Genomic DNA, 24,953 nt, shown 5'->3' with positions numbered 1-24,953 from the left:
TTTGGATGGGAAATCTCATCAGGTGTCACCTCCAGTCACAGGGTTTGGATTGTTCCCAGCAGAGCAAAGCCAACACTTTGTGTCACACCCAGGCAGACAAGAAAATGAAGGTGGTTAAGCTGAATTTATCCAGCTTCATAAACTTGGGGGGAAAAAAAATCAAAACAACCAGGAAAAAAGCCCCCAAAAATCCCAGTTTAGGAGCAGCACAGCTGCAGGACAATGTGTGCTGTGTGCCCATCACAAAGCATGGATTCACCAGAAAGGAAAATTCATGGATAACTGAGGCTCTAAATTCCCAAAGCTGCCTGAAATGCCTGGAAAATGCCCCTCTCAGGGTGGGGCTGGCCCTGCAGGGAGGGAATTTTTGCTGCTGGAAGATCTCAGGAGGAGCACAAAGTGTTGGGAATGGTTGGGTTTGAGTAGAGCCAGGATATTCCAGATATTCCTGAATTTTCCTGCTGTTCCCTCAGCAAGGGGAATAAAACCTGCAGGAATCTCAGCTTGGTGGTGGATTTTGGGTGAGAAATCTTGGGTTGAATGTTTTTTTCCAATGTTTTTAGGTGCAACTGCATGGATGTGGTGACTGTGGCATTTCCCACAGATCCTGGCTGTCCCCCCTTTTAAAAAATAGGAGATTTGCTGTCTAAAGATAACAGAATATATGGAAAAGGAATTCTTTATTCTTCCCTGGCAGGGAGGAGAGGGGCTGGATTATCCCAGAGGAGCTGTGGCTGCTCCTGGATCCCTGGAAATGTCCAAGGCCAGGCTGGACAGAGCCAAAATCCAACTTCTCTTAATCATTTAAAAAAATATTTTCTTGATGTCTTTTTCTTTTCTGGGTACTGTGATTATTTCTTGCACCTCCACATCCCATTAACTGCTTTTCCACCACTCCAGAATTCCACATGATAACATTTCTCTCTGATGACATTTGTGATATCCTTATTTTACAGCTGGGGCCTCAACATCCATAAAAACCCCAGTAAGGATTTGCTGACACCATTCCCAGGATGAATGCCTGAATAAAAATGTTCATTATAAGCACAAAAATCCTCTGAAATTCTGGGATCTCTCTTCAAAGGGAGATCCATGAGCTAAATTTTAGGTTTAGCTCATGGATACAGATCTGGCTCAGGATTTTGGAGGCTTTGGATTTGTCAGCATCCAAATTTTTGCTCCAAAATCTGCAGCTCCCTCTCTCCTGGAATTGGCATTGGCACATTTGGAATGGGATGTTGTTCACATCTGTGCTGAGGGCACATCCCAGCAGGACAATTTGTGGGATAAATCCACTTTTTTTTTTTTTGCTGTGTGGGAATGTTCTCCCTGCCAGCCACAGGCTGGGAATGGGAATCCCATCAAGTGTCAGGAAAATCTTGAGCTCAGCACAGTTAGGAATTGCAGCCACGACCTCAACTGATCTCTGAGAGTTCCCAGAGTAAAAGCAGCACTGGAAAGGGCAGGAGTGGCTGGAATGGTGGAGATTTTCCTAATGGGAATGCTGGTCAGTCCATAATCATGGGATAAATTAGGAACTCCATGGATGAGCACAGTGGGAGGATTTCTCTCCCCATCACAGCCAGGTTGGGTTTCCTGCATAGAAATCCCAAATACTTGGATGAAGGTTCTGCTCCTGATTTTTTGGGAAGAATTTGGATTTTTCCCATGTGTGTGCAGAGACTGGACTCCCCTCACTGTCAGGAAATAGGGCAAGGGGGTCCCACAGGGAGCCAAAACCATCAGAAATCACAGGAAAAATCTCCTGTGGGTGTTCATAGATATAATAAAAACTGATCCTTGTTTATCCCATCCATCCCCATCCCTGGCAGTGTCCCAGGCCAGGCTGGACATTGGGCTTGGACACTGGGACAGTGGGAGGTGTCCCTGCCATGGCAGGGCTGGCATGGGATGGGATTGAAGTTCCCTTCCATCCCAACCCATTCCATAATTCAAAATCCTTCCTTTTCCTGAGATTTTCCTCTCCTGAGCTTTGGGAAATGCCAACTTTGCCAACACTTCTCTGTCACAGGTGGAACCCCAATTCCATCCATCCCCAGCAGCAACAGAGGTGTCACTGTGGGAAATGGGCCCCACATCCTTCAGAACTGATATTTCAGGGACATTTCATGTCATTTTTTAAATTAAAAAAATACTTTTTTATTAAAAATAATTGTGGATGAGCTGGAGCAGGGCTGAGCTCAGCTCTGATCCTGCAGAATTCCACAAGATGCTCAAGATATTGAATTTCTCTCAGATTTATTCACTATCTTTTATTGTCCATTGGATTTTTAAAATTTTTTAATTACTGATGATTTTGAAAATTAATTCTGGATCTCTGGGATACTTTTGGACATTCTGCTGATTGGGACTTTCTGCTTGGACATTTCCCCTTATCCCAGCTCCTCCCAGAAAAATCATTTCCATGGCTGGCTGTGGGATACTGGTGAAAACCAGGGAAAAATGCAGCTTGGATTTTCTAAAGCTGCTCAAAGGAAAACATGAGAGCAAGAATCAATAGCAGAGATTAACACCTGCAGAGTGTGTGAGCTACATGATGTTTGGGTAAAATCATGTTTACAAGGGGTGTCACCTTCCTTGCACCAATGAAATCAAGCCTGTCCTCAGTTTCATGATCTAGTCTATAAAAGTGTGATTGTTTCTTTAACAAAGACCTTTTGCCTTCTGCAGCAGAAGGAATTTGTGTTGCTGTGTCCTTTTCTCCACTTCCTAGCCCAGTAGCAGCAGGTGGCTTCTTCCCTCCTCACCAAACCCCAAATGTGAGAAACCAGCACAGGCACTGCCTTGCAATCCAGGATGTGTCCAGCAATGTGAGTTCTGTCCCATCTGCTGACCCGGCTGGGGCAGTGCCCCTGATCTCCTGGCACACATTCTCTGCTCATGGGCCATCTTTAAACCAGCTGGGCAATCATCTTTATCTTCCCACAGCCCATCCTCCCTCCAGCAGATATCTCCTGTTCATGGCCACTGAGTCCCAGGGCATGGCTGAGAAAATTCCATCATCCCACTGGGAGATGCTCCAGCCAGGGCAGGAGCCAAGCCTTTCCTACCCAGAGAAAAACTGACATTTGGGACACCAAGGCACCTTCTTTCCACTGGATTCCAGAGGAAAACCAGAGCCTTGCACATCATCCCTGGAGCTTCAGAGGAAACTGCCCCTTCTCCAGGAGCACTGCTCCAGCTGAGCCACATCTGCCCCTGCAGGAGGATGCAGCACCATGGAATGGGACTGTGCCACCACCCTGACTGACTGACTGTGCCAGCTTGGATTCTGACTCTGCCAGGGCTGGGATTGTTCTGTGTAATACTGCATTGCTAGTTTAATTGTCCTAGGAAAGAACTGTTATTCCTATTCCCATATCTTTGCCTGAGAGCCAATTAATTTCAAAATTACAATAATTTGTAGGGAGGGTGTTTACACTCTCCATTTCAAAGAGAATACTCTTGTCTCTCACACCAGGACACGCGCTCACAACCTTACTCCAAGACTGGCAACAACTCCATCATTCTGGGCCACCCAGAAGACTCCCAAGTGTTTTTTCTGGGATGTGGGATCCTTACCACTGTATTTGATGACCCTGATGGTGGAGTCTCCCTCCCCGAAGCGCGTGATGGGCGTCAGGCGCACCTCGTACGCCTCGGGCTTGATGAGCTCCGTCAGGTTGTAGGTGATCAGTTCCCCCTTCTGGATGTTCCCATTCACTGTGATCTCCTGCTCCCACCAGCGCTGCTGGCCAGCCTGTGATCCCAAAAAAAAAAATAAATCCGAAGGTCAGAGGTTTTGGGATTTGGGTTCACCTTAGAGAGCAGAGCAGACCTGGGCGACTTCCAGAGTTCTGAAAGAATCAACAAGGGATTTGACAAGGAATGGACTTGGTGAATTATCCCAACACAGAGTATTTCTGCAACAAAATACACTTAAAATGTCAGCATTTGAAATATCTTTATTTTTCCTTTCCATATGGTTGTCCAGCCTGGAATCCAAAGGATTTAAACATTGGAGATTCTGGGATTTGTCTCCACATAAGAAAGCAGAGCAGACCTGGGCAACCTCCAAAATTCCAAAAGAATTAGAAGTGCAACAAGGAATGAACCTGAACTATCCCACCACGAAATATTTCTGTAACAAAATGCACTTAAAACTATCAGAACATGGAAGATCTTTATTTTTCCTTTCAATATGGTTGTCCAGCCTGGAATCCAAAGGTTTTAAACACTGGAGATTCTGGGATTTGTCTCCACATTAGAAAGCAGAACAGACCCGGGCAACCTCCAAAATTCCAAAAGAATTAGAGGTACAACGAGGAATGAATCTGAACTATCCCACCACAGAATATTTCTGCAACAAAATACACTCAAAATGTCAACACTTGAAATATCTTTATTTTTCCTTTCAATATGGTTGTCCAGCCTGGAATCCAAAGGATTTAAAGGTTGGAAATTCTGGGATTTGTCTCCACATTAGAAAGCAGAGCAGACCTGGGCAACCTCCAAAATTCCAAAATAATTAGAAGTACAACAAAGAATGAACCTGAACTATCCCACTATGGAATATTTCTGCAACAAAATACACATAAAATGTCAACATTTGAAATATCTTTATTTTTCCTTTCCATATGGTTGTCCAGCCTAGAATCCAAAGGATTTAGAAAACCTGGGATTTGTCTCCACATTAGAAAGCAGAGCAGACCTGGGCAACCTCCAAAATTCCAAAAGAATTAGAGGTACAATGAGGAATGAATCTCCTGGGTTATTCCACCATGGAATATTTCTGTAACAAACCACACCAAAAATTTGGAATATTTTTTCCAGAGGTCTGATGGCCCTGAATGTATTTTGGAGCAGGAAAAGTGGGGAGTTCCCCCAGTTCTGAGGATTTGGGATGCTGAGCAGGCAGAGATTACAGCCAAGGACCAAGGGCCAGTTTGTGATTTAATTTTAAATTTTAAATTTGAAAAAATAAAAAGAATGAAGTTATTTAAGCCAGATGTTATGTCATTATGTCATTATGAGCGCTGTAGGTCAAAAATTTAAAATATTCCCGATTCCACCTCATCTTTGGCTAAGGAATCACAGAAAGAGATTTCTCAATGAATTTCAATAATTAACAAGGAAAATTTGCAATTACACAAAGCAAACATGAATTTGTATCAAATTTAGCCTCTGCCTTGAATCCTTGCCCTTCTTTCCATAAGGAATAAAATCTCCATTATTTTCTCCTTTGGAAAGAAAACAATTGGATTTTTCCTTTCAGGATTACCCCTCCAAAGCCAGAGTTGGATATTGATATTTCTCCATAGGAAACAACACAGATTTTGATTTTTTTTTTTCCCCTCGCAATCAACACCAGCTCTGGTCTAATCCTTATTTTTCACCATGGAAACCAGGGGAAAAAAAAAAAAATCCAAAACAACAGAAAATTGTCGTTGTGTTAGATGGAAAATAACTTTGATTTTTCTGCTTTGCTGTGGAATAAATAAATAAATAAATATATAAATATACAAATAGATAAATACTATCTAAACATACAAATATATAAATTATAACTAGATAAATAATAAATATCTAAATTATCTATATTCAGTATATCTATATATCGATATATCAAGAAATACATCAATATAAAATATATAAATAGTAAATGCAAAATAATAAATATGTAAATATATTGATATACATAAACAAATTAAGGATTTACCACACCCAACTTTGGTTTTCCCACTTGGAAATGGAGCTGTAACTCCAGGAGATGCTTCCCAAACTTGGGAAACACCAACAACATGGCATGAAAAATATGGGAATAATTGAAAATAAATGGAGCCCAGAGGACCCTAATAATAGGATTTAATTCCTACAACACCTTGGGGTGCTGGAAACTCCCAGCACTGACTGGATTCCAAAACTGATTCCCTTGGAGATCTGGGAATCACTTTGGCTCCCCTGCATGAGGAAGAGCCAAATCATCATCAGCACTTCCCAAAATTCCCATCCCTAAGGTTGAACCTGTGGTTTTTTTTCCATGAAAAAGCCAAAATTGAGGTTTCCAACAGAAAATCCACAAGAAACAACCATAAAACACAACCCTGCACCTCAATTCTCAGAGCTGGAATACCCATAAGAACCAGGGTCTGGTTGGAAAGAGAATTTTTGAAGAGGAAAAAAGTCTCATAATCAAAGCTCTTCTCCTCACTAAGGAAAGGATGAAACTCAAGTGGGGAATTAACTTTGGCCAAGCTGGAATAACAATTTCCCAGTGGTTTGGGAATATTTATGAAACTCTGAGGAAAAATGGGAGCAGTTCCTGGAGCATTTATTTGCATTATCCTGTAATTAATTAAGCAGAGAATATCCAGTTCAGGCAACTTGGAGCACAGGAGGTTTTTCTGGGACAGAGCTCCTTTTTTTCCTTGGAATATTTAGGAATCTTTGTTTCCAAAGGAGACAGAAATCAAAAGGGGCTGTAAATGGAACAGATTTTTATTCCAGGAGGTTGGAACCACCCTGGTGCTGCCAATTAAAGGAGGTTTATTCCATGACTTTTGTTGGAAAATTCTATTCTCTTAAATCCTTGGAATTCTAGATTTTCTTGGGAGTCATTCCTCTGGGATGATTAAAGATTGATTCCTCCTGAGATATGTTCATAAAAAATAAACAGCTCCTCACTCCATTTTTTTGTGGCCTATTGATTCCCAGCACAAATTCCTTCATTGTCTCCACTAGCCAGGCAAAAATCTCTTTAATTAATGACAACGTTAATTGATGACAAAAAAAAATTAATGACAAAGTCAATTAATCCATTGGATACTCCATAAAAAAAAACCTGGCGGTGTTTAAAGTAATTTCTTTGCCATTTATAACCACACAGATTGATTTTCCTTACAAAATAAGAGATTTCTTTGGAAGTTTTATGTCTAAAATTGGGCTGTTCAGCTCATGGAGAAATATTCTATTTGCACATCACAGAGGGAAAATCCCCAGGGAGTGCTTGTGTTATTCCTGCTTTTCTTCCCTAATTGTGACTGGAATATAATCACAGTTACATATCCAGGTGAGAATAGGAAACTGAGGAGTGGCTCCTGTGTCATCTTCATTCCCAAGGATGGATTTGGAATGACTCAGTGACAAATATCTGGGATTCAGGCAAGCTGTAAAGGATGGTCTGTTCTTGACAATCATGGAATATCCTGAGTATTGGGAATATTGGGAAGGGATCCCAAGGATCATCCAGTCCAACCCCTGGCCCTGCACAGACACCCCAAAATCCCACCCTGGGATCTTTGGTGTCCAAACCCTCCCGGAGCTCTGGCAGCCCCAGGGCTGTGCCCATTCCCTGGGGAGCTGTTCCAGTGCTCATCCCACTCTCTGGGGGAAGAACCTTTCCAAAAATCCACCCTAAACCTTCCCTGGTCCTGTCCGTGTGCCAGGGAGCTGAAATCAGAGCTGGCTCAGGAGGATGTTGGAGACCACACGAGGTCTCTTCTCAGTCTCCTCCTCTCCAGCTGCACAACCCCAGTGCCCTCAGCTGCTCCTCACACAAATTCCAATCATTTCTCTCTTTAATTAATATTTTAATGATCAGCACAACCCCAATCCCTGACGTGTCTTTCCATCTTTCTGTGGATCCAGCTGGGAACAGCAATAGGGCAGGAGGAAATCCAGATGTGCCAAGGGAGGTTTAGAATGGATTTTAGGAAAAGTTCCTCCCCAAGAGGGTGGGACAAGCACTGGAACAGCTCCCCAGGGAATGGTGACATTCCCAAGGCTGCAGAGCTCCAGGAGAGTTTGGACACCAGGGATCCCAGGGTGGGATTGCTGGGGGTCTGTGAGGGGACAGGAGCTGGGCTGGGTGATCCTTGGGATGCCTCCAGCTCAGGATATTCCCTGATTCCCTGATTTGGCAGTTGCATGGTAAATCTCTTTCCCTGCCTGTTCAGCTCTAAAGCCCATTTAACAGTGGGTATGTCCCTCCCAATTAAACCATTCCTAATCCAGCAGAACAATCCTGGGCATGTAATTGATTTTTTTTCTTGCAGGATTATATCAACAATCCTCCTGGACTTGCTCCTCCCTCATTTTTATTATTTCATTAATTTATAACTTTTATTATCTTGTGTAATTGGCTTTCTGTGGTACATACATGAAAAAAATCCTCTTTCCCCCCTTTTTCAAAAACTAAAATTCCCAAGCCTTTAGGAATAAGGAATGTGGAATCCAAGGATGCAGATTTTTACAGATGCAGCTTTTATGGGCTACAAATTGACAGCTGAGTAATTCAGGTGGAAGAAACAGCCAGTCCTGAGCCAGGTTTATTGTCTGAGATCTGAAGATGAAGGGATGGGAACACTTCAGGGAAAGTTGGGCTGAGGAAGCCACAGAGCCAACAGTGAAATCCTCCTGAAATGTGGAAAACAGCTCTGGGTTTGAAGCAGGGGTGGGAAATGGTCACTGAGAAAGGGATCATTTTGATCAGAGTGAAATCAAACTCCAGCACCAACATCTGCTAAAAGCAGGAGAACTGGGATAGGAACCACTCTGCTCCTGCATTTCCATCCCAAGGGATGACAACGAATGATCTTGGAAGTTCTGGGTTGGGACACTTCAGTCTGTCTGGTAGATAAATGGGAATTTGGGGATGGGGGCTGGGAGAGGGATGTTGTTTCCTTGCTCTGAGCAATTTCAAACCCAGGGACAGAGAGAAGGGCTTTGGATAAAGGCCTGCAGTGCCAGACAAGGGGAATGCCTCAATCCACTTCTGCTCAGGACATTTCTCCAACCTTTAGATCCCCGTGGGGCTTGGGATGGAGCAGCTGATGTGACTTTTGCATTTGCTTGCTTTCTCTAATTCACTGCCACAGTGATTTCATCCCATTTTTGACCTTACACTGGTCCAGGGCTGGTGGAAAATGTTTGGATGTTTGGTTGCACTGCCTGGAGGGAGTGAATGCTTCAGAGCAAATGCTCATGACTGAAAATGGAGAAGGGAAATATCCAGGGAGAGCCCAGAGCCCCTGCCAGGGCCTGGAGGGATCCAGGAGAGCTGGAGAGGGGCTGGGGACAAGGGATGGAGGGACAGGACACAGGGAATGGGACACTGCCAGAGGCAGGGATGGGTGGGATATTGGGAATTGGGAATTCCTGGCTGGGCTGGGATTGCCAGAGCAGCTGTGGCTGCCCCTGGATCCCTGGCAGTGCCCAAGGACATTGGGACACTGGGACAGTGGGAGGTGTCCCTGCCATGGCAGGGGTGGGAATGGGATGGGATTTGGGCTTCCAAGCCACAACATTTTGGGATTCTGGGATTCTTTACTGAGAAAAGTAATAAATGCATCCTCACTCCCTTCATCCACAGCCATTTATCCAGGGCTTTGGGATCTGTGCCGTGGCACCGACAGAAAATTCCCACCTCTGTTTTCCAGACCTTCCCAGGAGCCTTTTCCCAGGATATTTGAATCCTCCTGCCCTTGTTCAGCACTGAGTAACAACAGAAGTTAAAAATCCACTCCACCAAAAAAGGGAGCCTGGGAGGAAGCGCCGGAGCCGTGCCCTGCTTGGGGCTGTTTGAAGAGATCCTCATTCCCACAGACACCACAGGCTCCCGGGGCTGGGAATACAGGAAAGGTGGGAGCTTGAATCTTTTATGGAACAAGCTGGAACACGCTGCTGTCTGGTTTACAAGGACCAGCTGAATTTTTATGACTCGTTCACAGCAGAGCTGCTCCTTTTCTAGGTCAGCGTGGTGGCAGGGACGCGGCTGTCACCCGCTGTCACCTGCTGGGAGCAGCCACCACGCACATCAGAGCTGCTCTCCCCTCCTGGCTGCTCTGGAAAAGTCTCCCTGGCTCAATCTGCTTTTATCCTGCTGGCAGGAAATATCAGAGAGCTGGAGGCTCCTGCCTGGCACTCCTTGGATGCTGGGAGTTGTTAAACGTTGGCGTTTATTGGGAAGAAATGGGAATTTGGCTTTGGGGACAGGCAAAGGGTGGGAAGGAAACAGCTCCAAGTGGTGCCAGAGCTGGTTGGAGCAGCTGCAGGAATGGAGCTGATCCAGGATGTCCAGGTGAAGCTCCTGGAATAGCACAGAGATATTCACAGCTGAGCCAAACTGAGCTCTGTGGGGAAAGAGATGCAAGGGGAGAACCAAAACTGGTTTTGTCTGGATGTGTGTGGGGTTGATTTTCCCAGCAATGTGAGTTCTGTCCCATCTGCTGACCCGGCTGGGGCAGTGCCCCTGATCTCCTGGCACACATTCTCTGCTCATGGGCCATCTTTAAACCAGCTGGGCAATCATCTTTATCTTCCCACAGCCCATCCTCCCTCCAGCAGATATCTCCTGTTCATGGCCACTGAGTCCCAGGGCATGGCTGAGAAAATTCCATCATCCCACTGGGAGATGCTCCAGCCAGGGCAGGAGCCAAGCCTTTCCTACCCAGAGAAAAACTGACATTTGGGACATCAAGGCACCTTCTTTCCACTGGATTCCAGAGGAAAACCAGAGCCTTGCACATCATCCCTGGAGCTTCAGAGGAAACTGCCCCTTCTCCAGGAGCACTGCTCCAGCTGAGCCACATCTGCCCCTGCAGGAGGATGCAGCACCATGGAATGGGACTGTGCCACCACCCTGACTGACTGACTGTGCCAGCTTGGATTCTGGCTCTGCCAGGGCTGGGATTGTTCTGTGTAATACTGCATTGCTAGTTTAATTGTCCTAGGAAAGAGCTGTTATTCCTATTCCCATATCTTTGCCTGAGAGCCCCTTAATTTCAAAATTATAATATTAATTTGGAGGGAGGGGGTTTACATTCCCCATTTCAAGAGAAGTTTCTGCCTTTATAGGCAGACACCTGTCCTTCACACCAGGACAGGGTGGATAAACTTCCAGGAGTAGGGAAACCTCTGAGAGGCATTTGGGACCATTTTTCATACTCTTGGAAAACATTTTTTTTGGAAAACTGCCCAGGGAATTGCTGGAGTTGCCATCCTGGAAGTGTAGATGTGGCACTTGGGGACATGGATTTGTGGTGGCTTTGGCAGAGCTGGGGAATGTTTGGATCTGCTGGTCTGAGAGGGCTTTTCCAACCTAAATATTCCATGATTGGACACTTAATAAAATCAACTTCTGGAGTGTTGGTGTCCCTAAAAGCTGACCAGGGAGTACACACAGGGATGCTTGGGAAAGGGAAAAACCTGGAGGAATCTGGGTCACTGATCTGGTCCAAAAATGCATCATTGAAATGCAAAAATGAAATGCAAAAATGCCTCCATGAGATGCATTACTGTTGGAATATTCTTCAGAGGGCTCTTAAGGAGATGGAAAATGTCCCATTCTGTGCAGGGATGTCCTGGCAGACCTTTGGCACATTCCCTAGGAAGCTGAGGGTGACCAAATCCAGGCAGTTCCCCCAAAGGGACACTGAGGCTGTCCCCATCCTTCAGCTCCAGGCAGTTCCAAACAAAGGGCTGTGCTCAGCAGTGCCCCTGGGGAATGGAAATTCCCTGTGCTCCACACTCCTTTTCTATAAATGCTCCATGCAGGAGGATTTGGAACCTCTTGAGCTGCTCTAGGACCCAGGCCAGGTGTCCTGACAGTGTCACCTGTCCCAGTTTTATGGCTGATTCCTTTGGCCACCAAGTAAATCCCAAATAAATCCCAGCTGGCAGGTGAAGTGAGGTTAACTCACAGAGCCCAAAGTCCAGGAGCTGCACTCCAGGATCCTGGGGGATCCTTTCCAGCTCCTTTTCCAGAAATGCTCCCTGCAGGAGGATTTAGAACCTCCTGAGCTGCTCTAGGATCCAGAGCAGAGGTTCTGATGGTGTCACATGTGAATTTCATGGCTGATTCTCCTGGATAATTGAGGAGACCTTAAATCCCATCCTGGATGGGCAGGGACACCTCCCACTGTCCCAGTGTCCAGCCTGGCCTTGGGATCCAGGGGCAGCCACAGCTGCTCTGGCAGTCCCAGCCCAGCCAGGAATTCCCAATTCCCAATATCCCACCCATCCCTGCCCTCTGGCAGTGTCCCATTCCCTGTGTCCTGTCCCTCCATCCCTTGTCCCCAGCCCCTCTCCAGATCTCCTGGATCCCTTTAGGGCTCTCAGCTCTCCCTTCTCCTCTCCAGAGAACATTCCCAGCTCTCCCAGCCTTTCCCCACATTAATTCCAACTCCCAGCTCTGAACTCAACAAAATCAGTGGAATTTTTTCTTTTCAGCATGATCCATAAATATCTCCCTGATCCATCTGGAGCTTAGAACCAGTTTTAAGCTGGCAGGAACAGCCCTGGCCCAAACCTCACCTTGCTGTTTGCAAACGCAGCCTCAGAGCTGTGAAGAAGCAGCACAGGAGGAATCAGCCCTGAAAAGTGGAAATTGGGAATCACAACCATTCCTGCTCTAATTTAATTTCCCAAAGCCAGGAACATCAATAAAAAAAAAAACAAACGTGTCCCTGCATGTCACAATCTGTTTTTGGTTTTTTGGCCAAACTCTCCCTCCTTCATTCCACAAAAAAAGACCAAAACATCTTGAGATTTCCAAAATCAATGCAAGCAGGGAAATCTTTGGGACAAAAAATATTCCCTTGGAGGAGAAAGATGAAAATCCTTGATGGGAACAACATGAGGAATATTCCAGCAAAAATGTGGAGCTCCAGCTCCCTCTCTTCCCTCCCTGCATTAATTGCTACAAATGTAATTTTTGTGCCTGGTTCTAAAGAAAATTTCCAATATTTTTCATGTCCCAGAGAAAATCCAATGGATTTGCTGGAAATTCCCAGGTCACAAACATCTTCCCCTTTTGGAGCAGATGATCCTGAGAGATGGAATCTGCAGAATTGCTGCTCTTTATTTATTGGATTCATTATTATTATTATTATTATTATTATTATTATTATTATTATTATTATTATTATGGTGCTCCAATTAATCCATTTCACCTGGAGGACTTCAGTTCCCACTTTCCCATCTTTCCACAGCAGAAAAGGGACAATTCCCTGATTTTGTGACTCCCTTTCCCTCCTGACTTCCCTGATTTGTCGTTAAGCCAAACTTAATTATTTTATCAAATAATATTTCTAATATTATCTGGGATGTTTTTTGGAATTCTGCTTAACCAATGCTTTTGGTTTTCCCTGTGTCCTGTTTTCCTCTCTCTGAAACAGGAATTTCTCTTAATTCCAGTGACAGCAGAGAAGGAGGATGGGACAGGAATGTGTCCCCTGGTTCTGTGGCCCAGCCAGGCTTAGTGGGATAATGGGAATTCCTGGCTGGGCTGGAATTTCCAAAGAAATTGGGCTTTGGAGAGGAAAAATGGGAATATTTAGATTAGGCTGGCACAGAGTAACTCTGTTAATTACATAAACAGATAATTGAAATGAAATGAAAATTAAACAGGGAAAGCAGCTAAAACTCCTAACAATTAATTCCATTAGAAATTCCTTTCCTTCAGTGAGTTCCTTCCAGAATTTCCTGATTCCTCCTTAGCTCTGGGAATCCCAGAGCTGATTCATGCCCAGCAGTGCCAGGAGCTGCAGAAACTTGGATTAACCATTCCACAAATTCCTTGGATTCAGGAAAATCCCAATTTCAGGCAGCAGAGCCCCTCCCTGGGCGTGGCCCAGGAATTCCACAACTTCAGGGGCGTTGCCTGAGCACAAATCCCAATAAATAAACCACTAAAAATGAGTTTTTGTTTTTCCAAAGTTCATCACAAGCACAAATCCCCATAAATAAACCACTAAAAATGAGTTTTTGTTTTTCCAAAGTTCATCACAAGCACAAAGCCCCATAAATAAAACACTAAAATTGAGTTTTTGTTTTTCCAAAGCTCATCCCAATGGGAAATTTGAAATCACAAATTTCTTAAATTTCTTCCTTATATTTCCCACAATATCCCTCTGCAAAATCCATTTGAATTCTTCCCCTCGATGTCCCTGCCCAAATTATTATTTCAGGTGCTGAATATCCAAAGGAAGATTTTGGGGATTGATCTGGATGCCCAGGTGGTAGGCCAGGATGCAGTATAAAATAAGATAAGATAAGATAAGATAAGATAAGATAAGATAAGATAAAATAAAATAAAATAAAATAAAATAAAATAAAATAAAATAAAATAAAATAAAATAAAATAAAATAAAATAAAATAAAATAAAATAAAATAAAATAAAATAAAATATAAAATAACCAGAATTCCCAGCAGTTATCCCAGGGTGTCAGTCTCACCTGGCGGATGCCCAGGCGGTAGGGGAGGATCCAATATAAACTAAAATAAAGCAGAATTCCCATATTCCCAGCAGTTATCCCAGGATGGGCTCTCACCTGGCGGATGCCCAGGCGGTAGGGGAGGATCCAATATAAACTAAAACAATAAAATTCCCAGGAGTTATCCCAGGGTGTCAGTCTCACCTGGCGGATGCCCAGGCGGTAGGGGAGGATCCAATATAAACTAAAACAATAAAATTCCCAGCAGTATCCCAGGATGGGCTCTCACCTGGCGGATGCCCAGGCGGTAGGCCAGCACGCGGTCCACGGCGCCGGGGTTCATCTGTGTCCACTGCAGGCTGTAGGAATAGACCCGCGGGCGGTTCTGCCACAGAGGGTTGTACGTGTCGTAGTAGAACTCCGGGGCGTAGGCTTTGCCTAGGGGGAGGATGGAAACTGCACTCAGGGAATGGCCAAGCAGCCTGGGAACACCCAGCCAGCCAGGAGCTCCCATCTGGGGGGAAAAGGAGGGAAAACAGGGAAATCATTGGGAAATAACTTCAGCTGGGCATTCCCAGATCCAAGGGTCCAGCTGGAGCCACCCCTCATTCCCAAAATCCAAGGGTTGAGATCAAACCCCTCATTCCCAAAATCCAAGGGTTGAGATCCAACCCCTCATTCCCAAAATCCAAGGGTTGGGATCCAGCCCCTCATTCCCAAAATCCAAGGGCTGAGATCCAACCCCTCATTCCCAAAATCCAAGGGTTGAGATCCAACCCCTCATTCCCAAAATCCAAGCGTTGAGATCCAGCCCCTCATTCCCAAAATCCAAAGGTTGGGATCCAACCCCTCATTCCCAAAATCCAAGGGTTGAGATCCAGCCCCTCATTCCCAAAATCCAAGGGTTGAATCCAGCCCCTCATTCCCAAAATCCAAGGGTTGAATCCAGCCCCTCATTCCCAAAACCCAAGGGTTGGGATCCAGCCCGTCATTCCCAAAATCCAAGGGTTGAGATCCAACCCCTCATTCCCAAAATCCAAGGGTTGAGATCAAACCCCTCATTCCCAAAATCCAAGGGTTGAGATCAAACCCCTCATTCCCAATATCCAAGGGTTGAGATCAAACCCCTCATTCCCAAAATCCAAGGGTTGAGATCAAACCCCTCATTCCCAAGATCCAAGGGTTGAGATCCAAACCTTCATTCTCAAAATCCAAGGGCTGAGATCCAACCAGAGCCATCCCTCATTCCCCAAATCCAAGAGCTGAGATCCAACTGGAGTCATCCCTCATTCCCAAAATCCAAGGGTTGAGATCAAACCCCTCATTCCCAAAATCCAAGTGTTGAGATCAAACCCCTCATTCCCAAAATCCAAGGGTTGAGATCCAGCCCTTCATTCCCAGATTCAAGGGTTGAGATCCAGCCCCTCATTCCCAAAAATCCAAAGGTTGGGATCCAGCCCCTCATTCCCAGGATCCAAAGGAAGAGATCCAACTGCAGCCACCTCTCATTCCCAGGATCCAAGGGCTGGGATCCAACCTCTCATTCCCAGATCCAAGGGTCCAACTGCAGCCATCCCTCATTCCCAAAATCCAGAGGTTGAGATCCAACTCCTCACTCCCAAGATCCAGAGGTTGGGATCCAACTCCTCATTCCCAAGATCCAAGGGTTGAGATCCAGCCCCTCATTCCTGGACTCAAGGATTGAGATCCAGCCCCTCATTCCCAAAATCCAAGGGTTGAAATCCAGCTGCAGCCACTCTTCATTCCCATAATCCAAGGGCTGAGATCCAACCCCTCATTCCCAGGATCCAAGGGTTGAGATCCAACTTCACCCATCCCTCTCCTGTTGTTTGGAGTGGTTTTGTTCACTGTCTTCTTCCAGAATAACATTTTAGGATTATTTCCCTCCATCCATGTTTTTTAAGGATTCATGGCTGTGCTTTGCCTTTATCCAGCTTTGCCTTCCCTCCTGCAGGTGTGGGCATGGAAGAGGAAAAAATTCACGGATCCAGTGGCAAAGACAAGTTGGAATCTTTGCATTACTGCCAAAATAGAACCCTAAATACTCCTAAGATACACCAGGAGACTCAGGGATGGGCACAAATGACAGGAAATGCCATCCCAGAGCTGGGAATAGGATTTGGATATTCCCAGTGGCTGCTGCTGCCTCCATCCCATCTTTCCCCTCCACATTCCCAAGTGGAAATGCTCTGGAGTTGTCCTGAATGAAGCACCTGGAGAGCTGCCTGATCCTACAGGGCATTGTTTAATTGTGGTTTGGACAAGGCAGGACAAGGGAATCCCCCAGAAAATTGGGAAAACCAAGGGATGACCAGCACATCCAAACCTTCATCCTTCATAAATGTGGGAAAAACTAAGGATGATTTCCTAAAGAAAGGATAAAACTTTCCTGAATCCACTAAATCTGAGTTCATGTTGATTTAAATCCACAGAGAGAGTTTGCCAAGGGATGGGGTGGATATTCCATCCCTGGAATTATCTGAGGATGGGTTGGATGGGGCTTGGAGCAACCAGATTTCATTCTAAATGTCCCTTCCCATGGTCTTTTCCAACCAAACCATTCCACAATTCCAAGATATTTCATGGAACAGATCCATCCATAAGAAACAAGACAGGGGAAACCCAATCCTGGGTGTTCTGTGCTCCATTTTGCCACTTAAAATATTCAAAAATCAGGGAAAATCTGGAAAGGCAAAATATTTCCATGTGTTCTCCTCCTGGAAAACACCAAAAGATATTTTTCATTTGAGAAAAAACAAAGCAGGAGGAGGATTTTTCACTTCCCAAAGTTTCTACATCCATCTGTACCTCTGCAGAGATTTGGCAGAGGGAATAATTGGGAAAGGGCTGGAAAAAACTGGAAAAACACAGCCTGTCACATGGAATATGGGAGGGGTATGGATTCATTACTGCCCTACCTTAACTGGGATTTTAGGAGTTTGTGACAAACCAAACAAACACAGAATTTAGGGATTTTCTCCTCAAAACTAAACCTGATCCAGGTGGAAATAGAGAGGGATGAGAGGCATTTCAAATTCCAAACTGGACAACTTCCCTCAGCAGCAAAGCAGTGAGAAGAGAAGGAATAAATGCCTTAAAAAAAAAAAATGCAAAGGAACAAAGGCAAAATCCTGGGAGTAAACACCAAGGTGGCACTTATTGAACCAGCTTTTGTCTCCAACCACACTCTTCTTTTCCAAGGATAAAAAGCCCTTTTAGCCAAGGTATTTTCCCCAATTTCCTGGGGAAGGAGCACCCTCAATTAGCCCAGAGTGGAGCAGCAAACAACAATATTCCAAGGGGAGGGAGCAAAGCAACACGAGCAGGAATGAAAAGGGAGCAGCGGTGGAGACGATTTGTTTTCCTTGTTCCTGAGAAGTGGGAATAATGGGAAAAGCTCATGCTGGATGCAAATTATCCTCTTCCCACTCCCAGTGCTGCTGGATATAATGGGATCTCTGGGGGGGGGACTGAGAGGAGCCATAATGAGCCACTTGTCACAAGAGGGACACTTGAACAACACCGGCACCTTTGGGGGAATAATGAGGAGCCTGAAGAGCTGCATTATCCCAAATCCCTGGGAAAACAGCCCTGGGAATGGAGAGGCTGGAAATTCAACAGCACCACACTGAGAGATTCCTGGCAGGAGCTTTTGGCTGCTCCAAACATGCCAGAGCCAGCCCACGATTCCTACATCCCACAAAGAATCATTTCAGAGGGAGAAACCAAATAAAAAAACTGCAACCAGGAATGGGCAGAAATGCAGATTGATTCTGCCCCTGGATCCCTGGGTGTCCCAGGCCAGGTTGGACACTGGGCTTGGAGCAGTCTGGGATTGTGGGAAGTGTCCCTGCCATGGAGCAAAATGGGATTTAAAATTTCTGCGTCACATCCAGCAATGATTTTTGGGGTGAAATTCCTTTATTTTCCTTCTCCCCCCAGGACAGACTGGCAGGAAGGATTCATGGGGAAAACCTCAGCCACCCTCTCCCTTCCTCCTGGAATTTGATCCTCCAGCCTCGGGGTGCAATGAATTCACTTCATTTTCCTCTCCTCACTGCTGACAGGAAAAGCAGGATTGAGATCCAGCAATCCCACCTTGTCCCTTTCCCTAAAATTTGGTCAAATTTGGCACTGCCTGCTTGTCTGATGAAGTAAACATCCCAAATTTCCTGACTCTGCAATAATGGCCAAGCAGGAGTTTGCTGGCTCAGAATCCACTGGGAATTTGCTGGGCACTGGACCAGGAGATCCATGAAAAATTCCTGTTTCCCACTGGGAATTGTCTGTCCCATTTTCCCACCTGCAGGTTAAGTTGCCCTGGTCAAGTTTTTAGGGCAGGACAGAATTTGCTGCCAAGGGCTTGGCAAAAGCTCCTCCTCATCCCAATCCTCCAAAATTCCAAAACCAAGCAGGAATTCAGCAGGAAACAACACCAGCCATGCTCTGCATCCTTGGAAAGGATCTTTCCTGCTGGACATTTTTAGGAGATGCCCTGTTGGAATCTCCAAGGTTTTTAATTAAAATAAAACCCCCCTTTTCCTGGCAGATGAATGGAAAAGAATTTTTGCTGCTGCTGTTGCTGCTCCAGTTGGAATTTTAAAGCGCACACAAGTGGCAGCCACAGCTTCTCTGGAATTTGGGAATTATTCCAGCTTCATGCTGAGGTCCACAGGAAGAGTGGAAGGGGCACAGAACAAACACTGAGGCAGAAATTCCTGAATAAAGCACTTGGAGAGCTGCCTGATCCTCCAGGACATTATTTAGTTGTGGTTTGGACAAGGCAGGACAAGGGAATCTCCCAGAAAATTGGGAAAACCAAGGGATCACCAGCACATCCAAACCTTCATCCTTCATAAATGTGGGAAAAACTAAGGATGATTTTCTAAAGAAAGGATAAAACTTTCCTGAATCCACTAAATCTGAGTTCATGTTGATTTAAATCCACAGAGAGAGTTTGCCAAGGGATGGGGTGGATATTCCATCCCTGGAATTATCTGAGGATGGGTTGGATGGGGCTTGGAGCAACCAGATTTCATTCTAAATGTCCCTTCCCATGGCCTTTTCCAACCAAACCATTCCACAATTCCAAGATATTTCATGGAACAGATCCATCCATAAGAAACAGGACGGGGGCAAATCCAATCCTGGGTGTTCTGTGCTCCATTTTGCCACTTAAAGTATCCAAAAAATCACAGAAAACCTGGAAAACCAAAATATTTCTCCTCCTGGAAAAATCCAAAAGATGCTTTTCATTTGGGAAAAAAGGAGTTTCAAAGAGCTTTTTTCCAGAGGAGGATTCTGGGGTGGGGACAATCCTTCTGGAGGTGTTGGAGTGTTTGAATTTTCAGCTTTGCTCAGCTCTCAATCCAGCTCCAAAGAGCTTCCAGGAGCTCCAAAGAAAGGGAAAGCTCTGATCAGCAGCTAACAATTAAACCCTCCCTAATTAGCCCTTGATTGGCTTGATGTTGCACTTGGCTGGAAGCACTGACAGGGTGATGTAAGACAAAGTAAATAATTAAAGATGAGCTCATTAATTAACACAATATCCCGTGGCAGAAAAATTCCACAGGCCAGAACAACATGGAATTAATATTCCAAAGTGTCTTCCCTTGCTGGTGGGATCAGGAGTTGGTTGATAAAAGGAATTAAATCCATGGAATGTTATTAGAGCTTTGTTTAGTCCTACCCAGGGCTGTGATGAATAATTGAAATAATGAATTTTAATATGAAATCTGCAGCCCTGCCAAGCCAGCCTCATCCACCATGGACAGAGAATCCTGGTGGAAATTAAGGCAGGAATCCCACAAGGATGTGTATCCAAACCTGATTAAAGAAATTAATGGATAGGGAATAAAATAATGTCTAAAATACCTAAAAATCCCTTTTTTGATACAACTCTGGGGACAAATCAGCCCAGGGCAGCCCCAACAGAGCTCAAGGGAGTCAAACTTCCCAAACTGAGGAGAAATTTTAAACCAGGATTTTTTAGGTAAACTCAGTTCTAGGTAATCCTAGTCCTGGCTCCCAGGGGGACAGAGAATCATGGAATTGTTGAGGTTAGGACCAAGTCTGGCTGTGCCGTCCATCCACCCCCACAGGATCCCACAGCCTCAGGAGCCACATCCAAGATTTGGGCAATTCCAGGGGTTGGGAGGGGTTTGACAAACCTTCCATGAGGAATTCTTCCCTAAAATCCAATCCTGCTGCCACTTGTTAATGGTGCAGGAGGATAAAAATGGGAAAGGTGAAGTGGAGAGAGAAGGAGGAAGAGGAGGAGCAAGAGGAGAAGAGGAAGAGGACAAAAAAGGAAGATGAGGAAGAAGGAAGAAGAAAGAAGAAGGAAGGAGAAGAAAGGAGAAGAAAGAAGAAGAAAGAAGAAGAAAGAAGAAGAAAGAAGAAAGAAGAAAAGAAGAAGAAAGAAGGGGAGAGGAGGAGAAGAAGAAGGACAAGGAGGAGAAGAAGATGAAGAAAGAAAAGAAGGAGAGGAGAGGAGAAGGACAAGCACAAGGACAAGGACAATGACAACGATGAGGAGAAGGACAAGGAGGAGGAGAAGAAGAAGGAGGAGAAGGAGGAGAAGGAGGAGGAGGAGAAGGAGGAGGAGAAGGAGAAGAAGAAGAAAAGAAGAAGAGAAAAGAGAAAAAAAGAAGAAGAAAAAAAATAGAAAAAATAGAAGAAGAAGAAGAAGAAGAAGAAGGAGATCCTAGTTCACCCTCCTTTGCAAACTGGGAATGTGCAGAACATGATGAGCCCCCAGCTCGAGGAGCCCCAGCCCAGTGCAAGCTGCTCCTGGGGTGTCCCAGCTGGCCAGGCCAGGCCAGGCTGTGCCCAGCAGGGCTCAGCTGCTCCTGCAGGAACCTCAGGCACCTCAGCAGGGAGGGAGAAGCTCCCTGTGCTCATCCCAAACCAGCCCCAGGGAGCCTCTGCCATTCACCATCTGATTGATTCCCTCCCCAGCCACAGCCTGGGCTGGGCTCTGTGCTGCTCCCTGGCTCTGCTCTGGCCCTGAATCAAATCTCCAGGTGCTGAAGCTCTGAGGAGCATGAACTCAGCTCTGCTTCCCCACAAACACAATTTGCCTTGTCACTTCTTATTTATTTTGAAGAGACTGGCAGGTTACATCTGCTTCTCCTTGGCCCTGATGCTATAAATTAACCCCTTTTCCAAGCCTGATTTATTTGGCTTTCATCTCCTCCAATCTGGCTCCAAATATGCAGGAAAGAAAAAAAAAAGGAGATTTTTGCAGGCTTGGGGGTCAGAATAAATCTTTCCAGCCAGGCTGCTTGAAATGCTGCACTGAAAAGCTTTCTCTCAGCATACCAATAGTTCTCTGCACATTTCCATTTTCCTGCATGAAAAAAACCCAGAAATAAACCAGCCAAAAATGGGTTACAACAACCCATTATTCCCCCCAAAACAAAAGCTCCACACAACTGCCACATTCCTGCCTTGCAGTTATTTATTGGGCTCTTTTTTCCACTCATGCCTAAGAAGTGCCCAATTTCTTGTCTGTATTCACATTCCCAGTGAAATCCAAGCCTCCTTTTTAACCATTTCATCATTTTTTTGCAATGTTTTCTGTTCCCCTGGGCTTTGACTCCATCTGTGCTGCTGAGATCCAGGAGCACAGCACAGCACAAAGAATTCATTTCTTAAATAAACTCGGTTTTAACTTTAAAAGACTAAGAAAAGTAAAAATATCACTTCCAGCATCCCTAATGCACCATAAATTAGCAGGATGGGATGAACCCTAAATAAGCACAGGGAAGGATGGGAAGTGGCCAACATCATAAAATCATTTTAAGAGTCATTTTCAGTTTTGTGGTTTGCTAAAACCACTCCAATTGCCCCAATCCTGGCAGAATATTTGCATTTTTTTCAGCTCCAAGATCCCAAAGATAAAAGACACAGCAAGCTTGGCTCCATCACAGTAATTAATAACCACAGGTGGATCCTGGGGGCTGCACAGCCTCCCCCAGCCTGGGGTCTGCTGGAAAACTTCCCAAAATTCTTTAATGCTGGAGAAAAGGAACAAATTCCAATGTCCTCTGTTCCCAAGGGAGTGGTTGGAGCCTCTGATGTTCCCAAACTGGAAGAAGAGGAAATCCAACTTCAGAGCCAACTTGAATTTTGCTGCCTGGTGACTCTCTCAGGCCTCGCCCAAAACCCCCTTGATGGAATATTCACATTTTCCTGATCTTCAAATGTCTCCTTTTTTTCACCAACACAATCCCAACAAGACTCCTCAAGCTGAGGAAGATGTTTTTGGCAACTGGAGCAGGAGTGATCCAACAACATCTGAACCTTCACACTTGGGTCTCCATGACCTCACTGTCACCGAAATTCAGGAATAAAAGAAACTCTCCAGCACCATTTTTTGAGTGCTGGAGAATCTGGGATTATTTTATTCTGGCCAGGATGTGCCATGGAAATAATTCCAACCATTCTGTACCAAATTTTCCCCACATTTATACATAAAAAACCAAAAAAAACCTCATTCATTGGTCCCAAATGACCTCATTTTTAGTCTTGGATCTCCTCTTGGTCATCAATCCCTTTGATGTTAATTTGGTTCCCATTTTTTGCTTCTCTTCTCAATCTTTTCCCATCCCAGCTGTTCCAAACCCTGCCAGGAGTTGATATTTTTGAATGTCTGTTTATATTTTTCTGGCTACTCCCAACCTGGAAATTCCAACCTCAAAATCTGGGAATCCTCCTTTCGTAGCTCGAGTTCCATCAAACCTCACCCAACAAAACCCAAACCTTTATTCCATTTATCCCAAACCCTGAATCCTCCTTTCGTAGCTCGAGTTCCATCAAACCTCACCCAACAAAACCCAAACCTTTATCCCATTTATCCCAAACCCTGAATCCTCCTTTCGTAGCTCGAGTTCCATCAAACCTCACCCAACAAAACCCAACCTTCTGTGAGCAGAGCTTTGAAGAGAAAGTTCAACACCTGGGGCAAATTGAACAAATTGAACAAACTGAACAAACTGAACAAATTGAACAAACTCTGTGGGAGTCCAGGGTGTTCCCCTGGCTTCCCTGGATGCCTCAAGACCTGGGCACTGGGCTCAAAGACCTTGGCACAATGCCCAAGACCCTTGTGGTTTTGATTTAAATCCCTGGAAAAAATTACCATCATTGCAGGGAGAATTACCAGTCACAAAATATAAATAGAGTGTAAATTAGATTATTAGAAAGGTAGAAAAGTGGATTTATAGTGTTGTTTATAATAAGAAGTTTAGAGCTAAGATGGAGGATTTTGGGCGTAGTATGTCTTTTCTTCTTCTTCTTCTTCTCCTTCTTCTTCTTCTTCTTCTTCTTCTTCTCCTTCTTCTTCTTCTTCCTTTCTCGTTCTTCTTCTTCTTCTTCTTCTTCTTCTTCTTCTTCTCATTCTTTCTTCTTCTTCTTCTTCTTCTTCTTCTTTCTCTCCCCTTCTTCGTCTTCTTTCATCCTTTTCTTATCTTCTTCTTCTTCTTTTCTTTCTTCTTCTTCTTCTTCTTCTTCTTTTGTCTTCTCTTCTTGCTTCTTCTTCTCTTCTTCTTCTTTTCTTCTTCTTCTTCTTTTCTTCTTCTTTTCTTCTTCTTTTCTTCTTCTTTTCTTCTTCTTTTCTTCTTCTTTTCTTCTTCTTTTCTTCTTCTTTTCTTCTTCTTTTCTTCTTCTTTTCTTCTTCTTTCCTTCTTCTTTCCTTCTTCTTAGTCTTTTCTTCCTTCTTCTTCTTCTTTCTCTTCTTCTTCTTCTTCTTTTTCTTCTTCTTCTTCTTTTTCTTCTTCTTCTCTTCTTCTTCTTCTTCTTCTTCTTCTTCTTCTTCTTCTTCTTCTTCTTCTTCTTCTTCTTCTTCTTCTTCTTCTTCTTCTTCTTCTTCTTCTTCTCATCCATTTTCTGAGCCAGGATGGCACTTTTGGATTGGTGTGAGGGCAAACTGGGCAGGGCCATGTAAGGGCCATGTATTGGAAAGTGATTGTAAACATTAGGTATGTAATTTATAGTATAAAAGATAAAACCTGCCCTCTGGCAGAGCAGTGTGTGCCTTGAGCAGCGTGCTCACAAACCTCTGCAACTCAGAGAAAGAATTCCTGAGATAAAGAACAAACAATCAGAAAACGGCTTCTGGCTCTTCTTTGGCGCTCAGGCTGAGAAGAAGAAGAGAAGGTTTAGAGAAGACTCTAAACCACCAAACATCCTTCTGAGAGTGATCTCCATTTCAAAGAGCCCCCACAGGCAGCAACAAAACACCCCCAAAAAAACCCCCACCAAGCAGATCAGAGAGGGATGCATGGCATCCCCAGGCCTCCTACCTGTGACGAGGAAGCTGCAGCGGCCGGCGCCCGCCTCGTTGATGACATTGCAGTTGTAGAGGCCGTAGGAGTCGCGGCTGAGGCTGCTTAGGGTGAACTCGGTGGAGTCGTGCAGGTCGAAGCGGCCGGAGCGCAGCAGGCGCCCGCCCAGGCGCCACTCGTAGCTCAGCACGCGCGTGGGGAAGGCGCGCAGCACGCGGCAGCTCATGGTCACCGCCCGGCCCTGGCCCTGCCGCAGCTCCAGGAACGCCGGCTCCACCGCAGGGGGGTCTGCGGGACACCGAGAGTCAGAGGGGACGGCGGGGCGGTGGCGGGGGATGGTGGTGGGGTGGGAGGGGATGGGGGGGGTGGGGGGGTGGGGTGGGATGGGGTGGGGGGATGGGGGTGGGGGATGGGGTGGGATGGGTGGGG

The 24,953-nt window shown here is 45.2% G+C and overlaps 1 protein-coding gene and 1 long non-coding RNA gene across 3 annotated transcripts in view; one reads left to right on the top strand and one right to left on the bottom strand.

Annotated features, from left to right (window-relative positions):
* Positions 1 to 24,953, bottom strand: part of MDGA2 (MAM domain containing glycosylphosphatidylinositol anchor 2) — a 196,376-nt gene that overhangs the window by 19,439 nt on the left and 151,984 nt on the right. For both annotated transcript variants that reach the window (XR_013774537.1, XM_079307819.1), the window contains exons 9-11: positions 24,543 to 24,812; positions 14,504 to 14,652; positions 3,583 to 3,760 (exon numbers count right to left, since the gene is read on the bottom strand). Coding sequence is in view for 1 of the 2 variants with exons in the window: in XM_079307819.1 (XP_079163945.1) it covers positions 3,583 to 3,760; positions 14,504 to 14,652; positions 24,543 to 24,812 (597 nt within the window). In the remaining variant the exon portion in view is untranslated. The remainder of the gene's footprint in view (positions 1 to 3,582; positions 3,761 to 14,503; positions 14,653 to 24,542; positions 24,813 to 24,953) is intronic.
* LOC306803042 overlaps positions 24,737 to 24,953 on the top strand; it is a 4,286-nt gene continuing 4,069 nt past the window's right edge. The window contains exon 1 of the long non-coding RNA XR_013774542.1: positions 24,737 to 24,828. This is a non-coding gene — a long non-coding RNA (uncharacterized lncRNA). The remainder of the gene's footprint in view (positions 24,829 to 24,953) is intronic.

This window comes from Erithacus rubecula (assembly GCF_903797595.1).
Source record: "Erithacus rubecula genome assembly, chromosome: 6".
Taxonomy (NCBI): Eukaryota; Metazoa; Chordata; class Aves; order Passeriformes; family Muscicapidae; genus Erithacus; species Erithacus rubecula.
The sequence above is the reverse complement of the archived record's forward strand: the minus strand, read 5'-3'. Positions and strand labels throughout refer to the sequence as shown.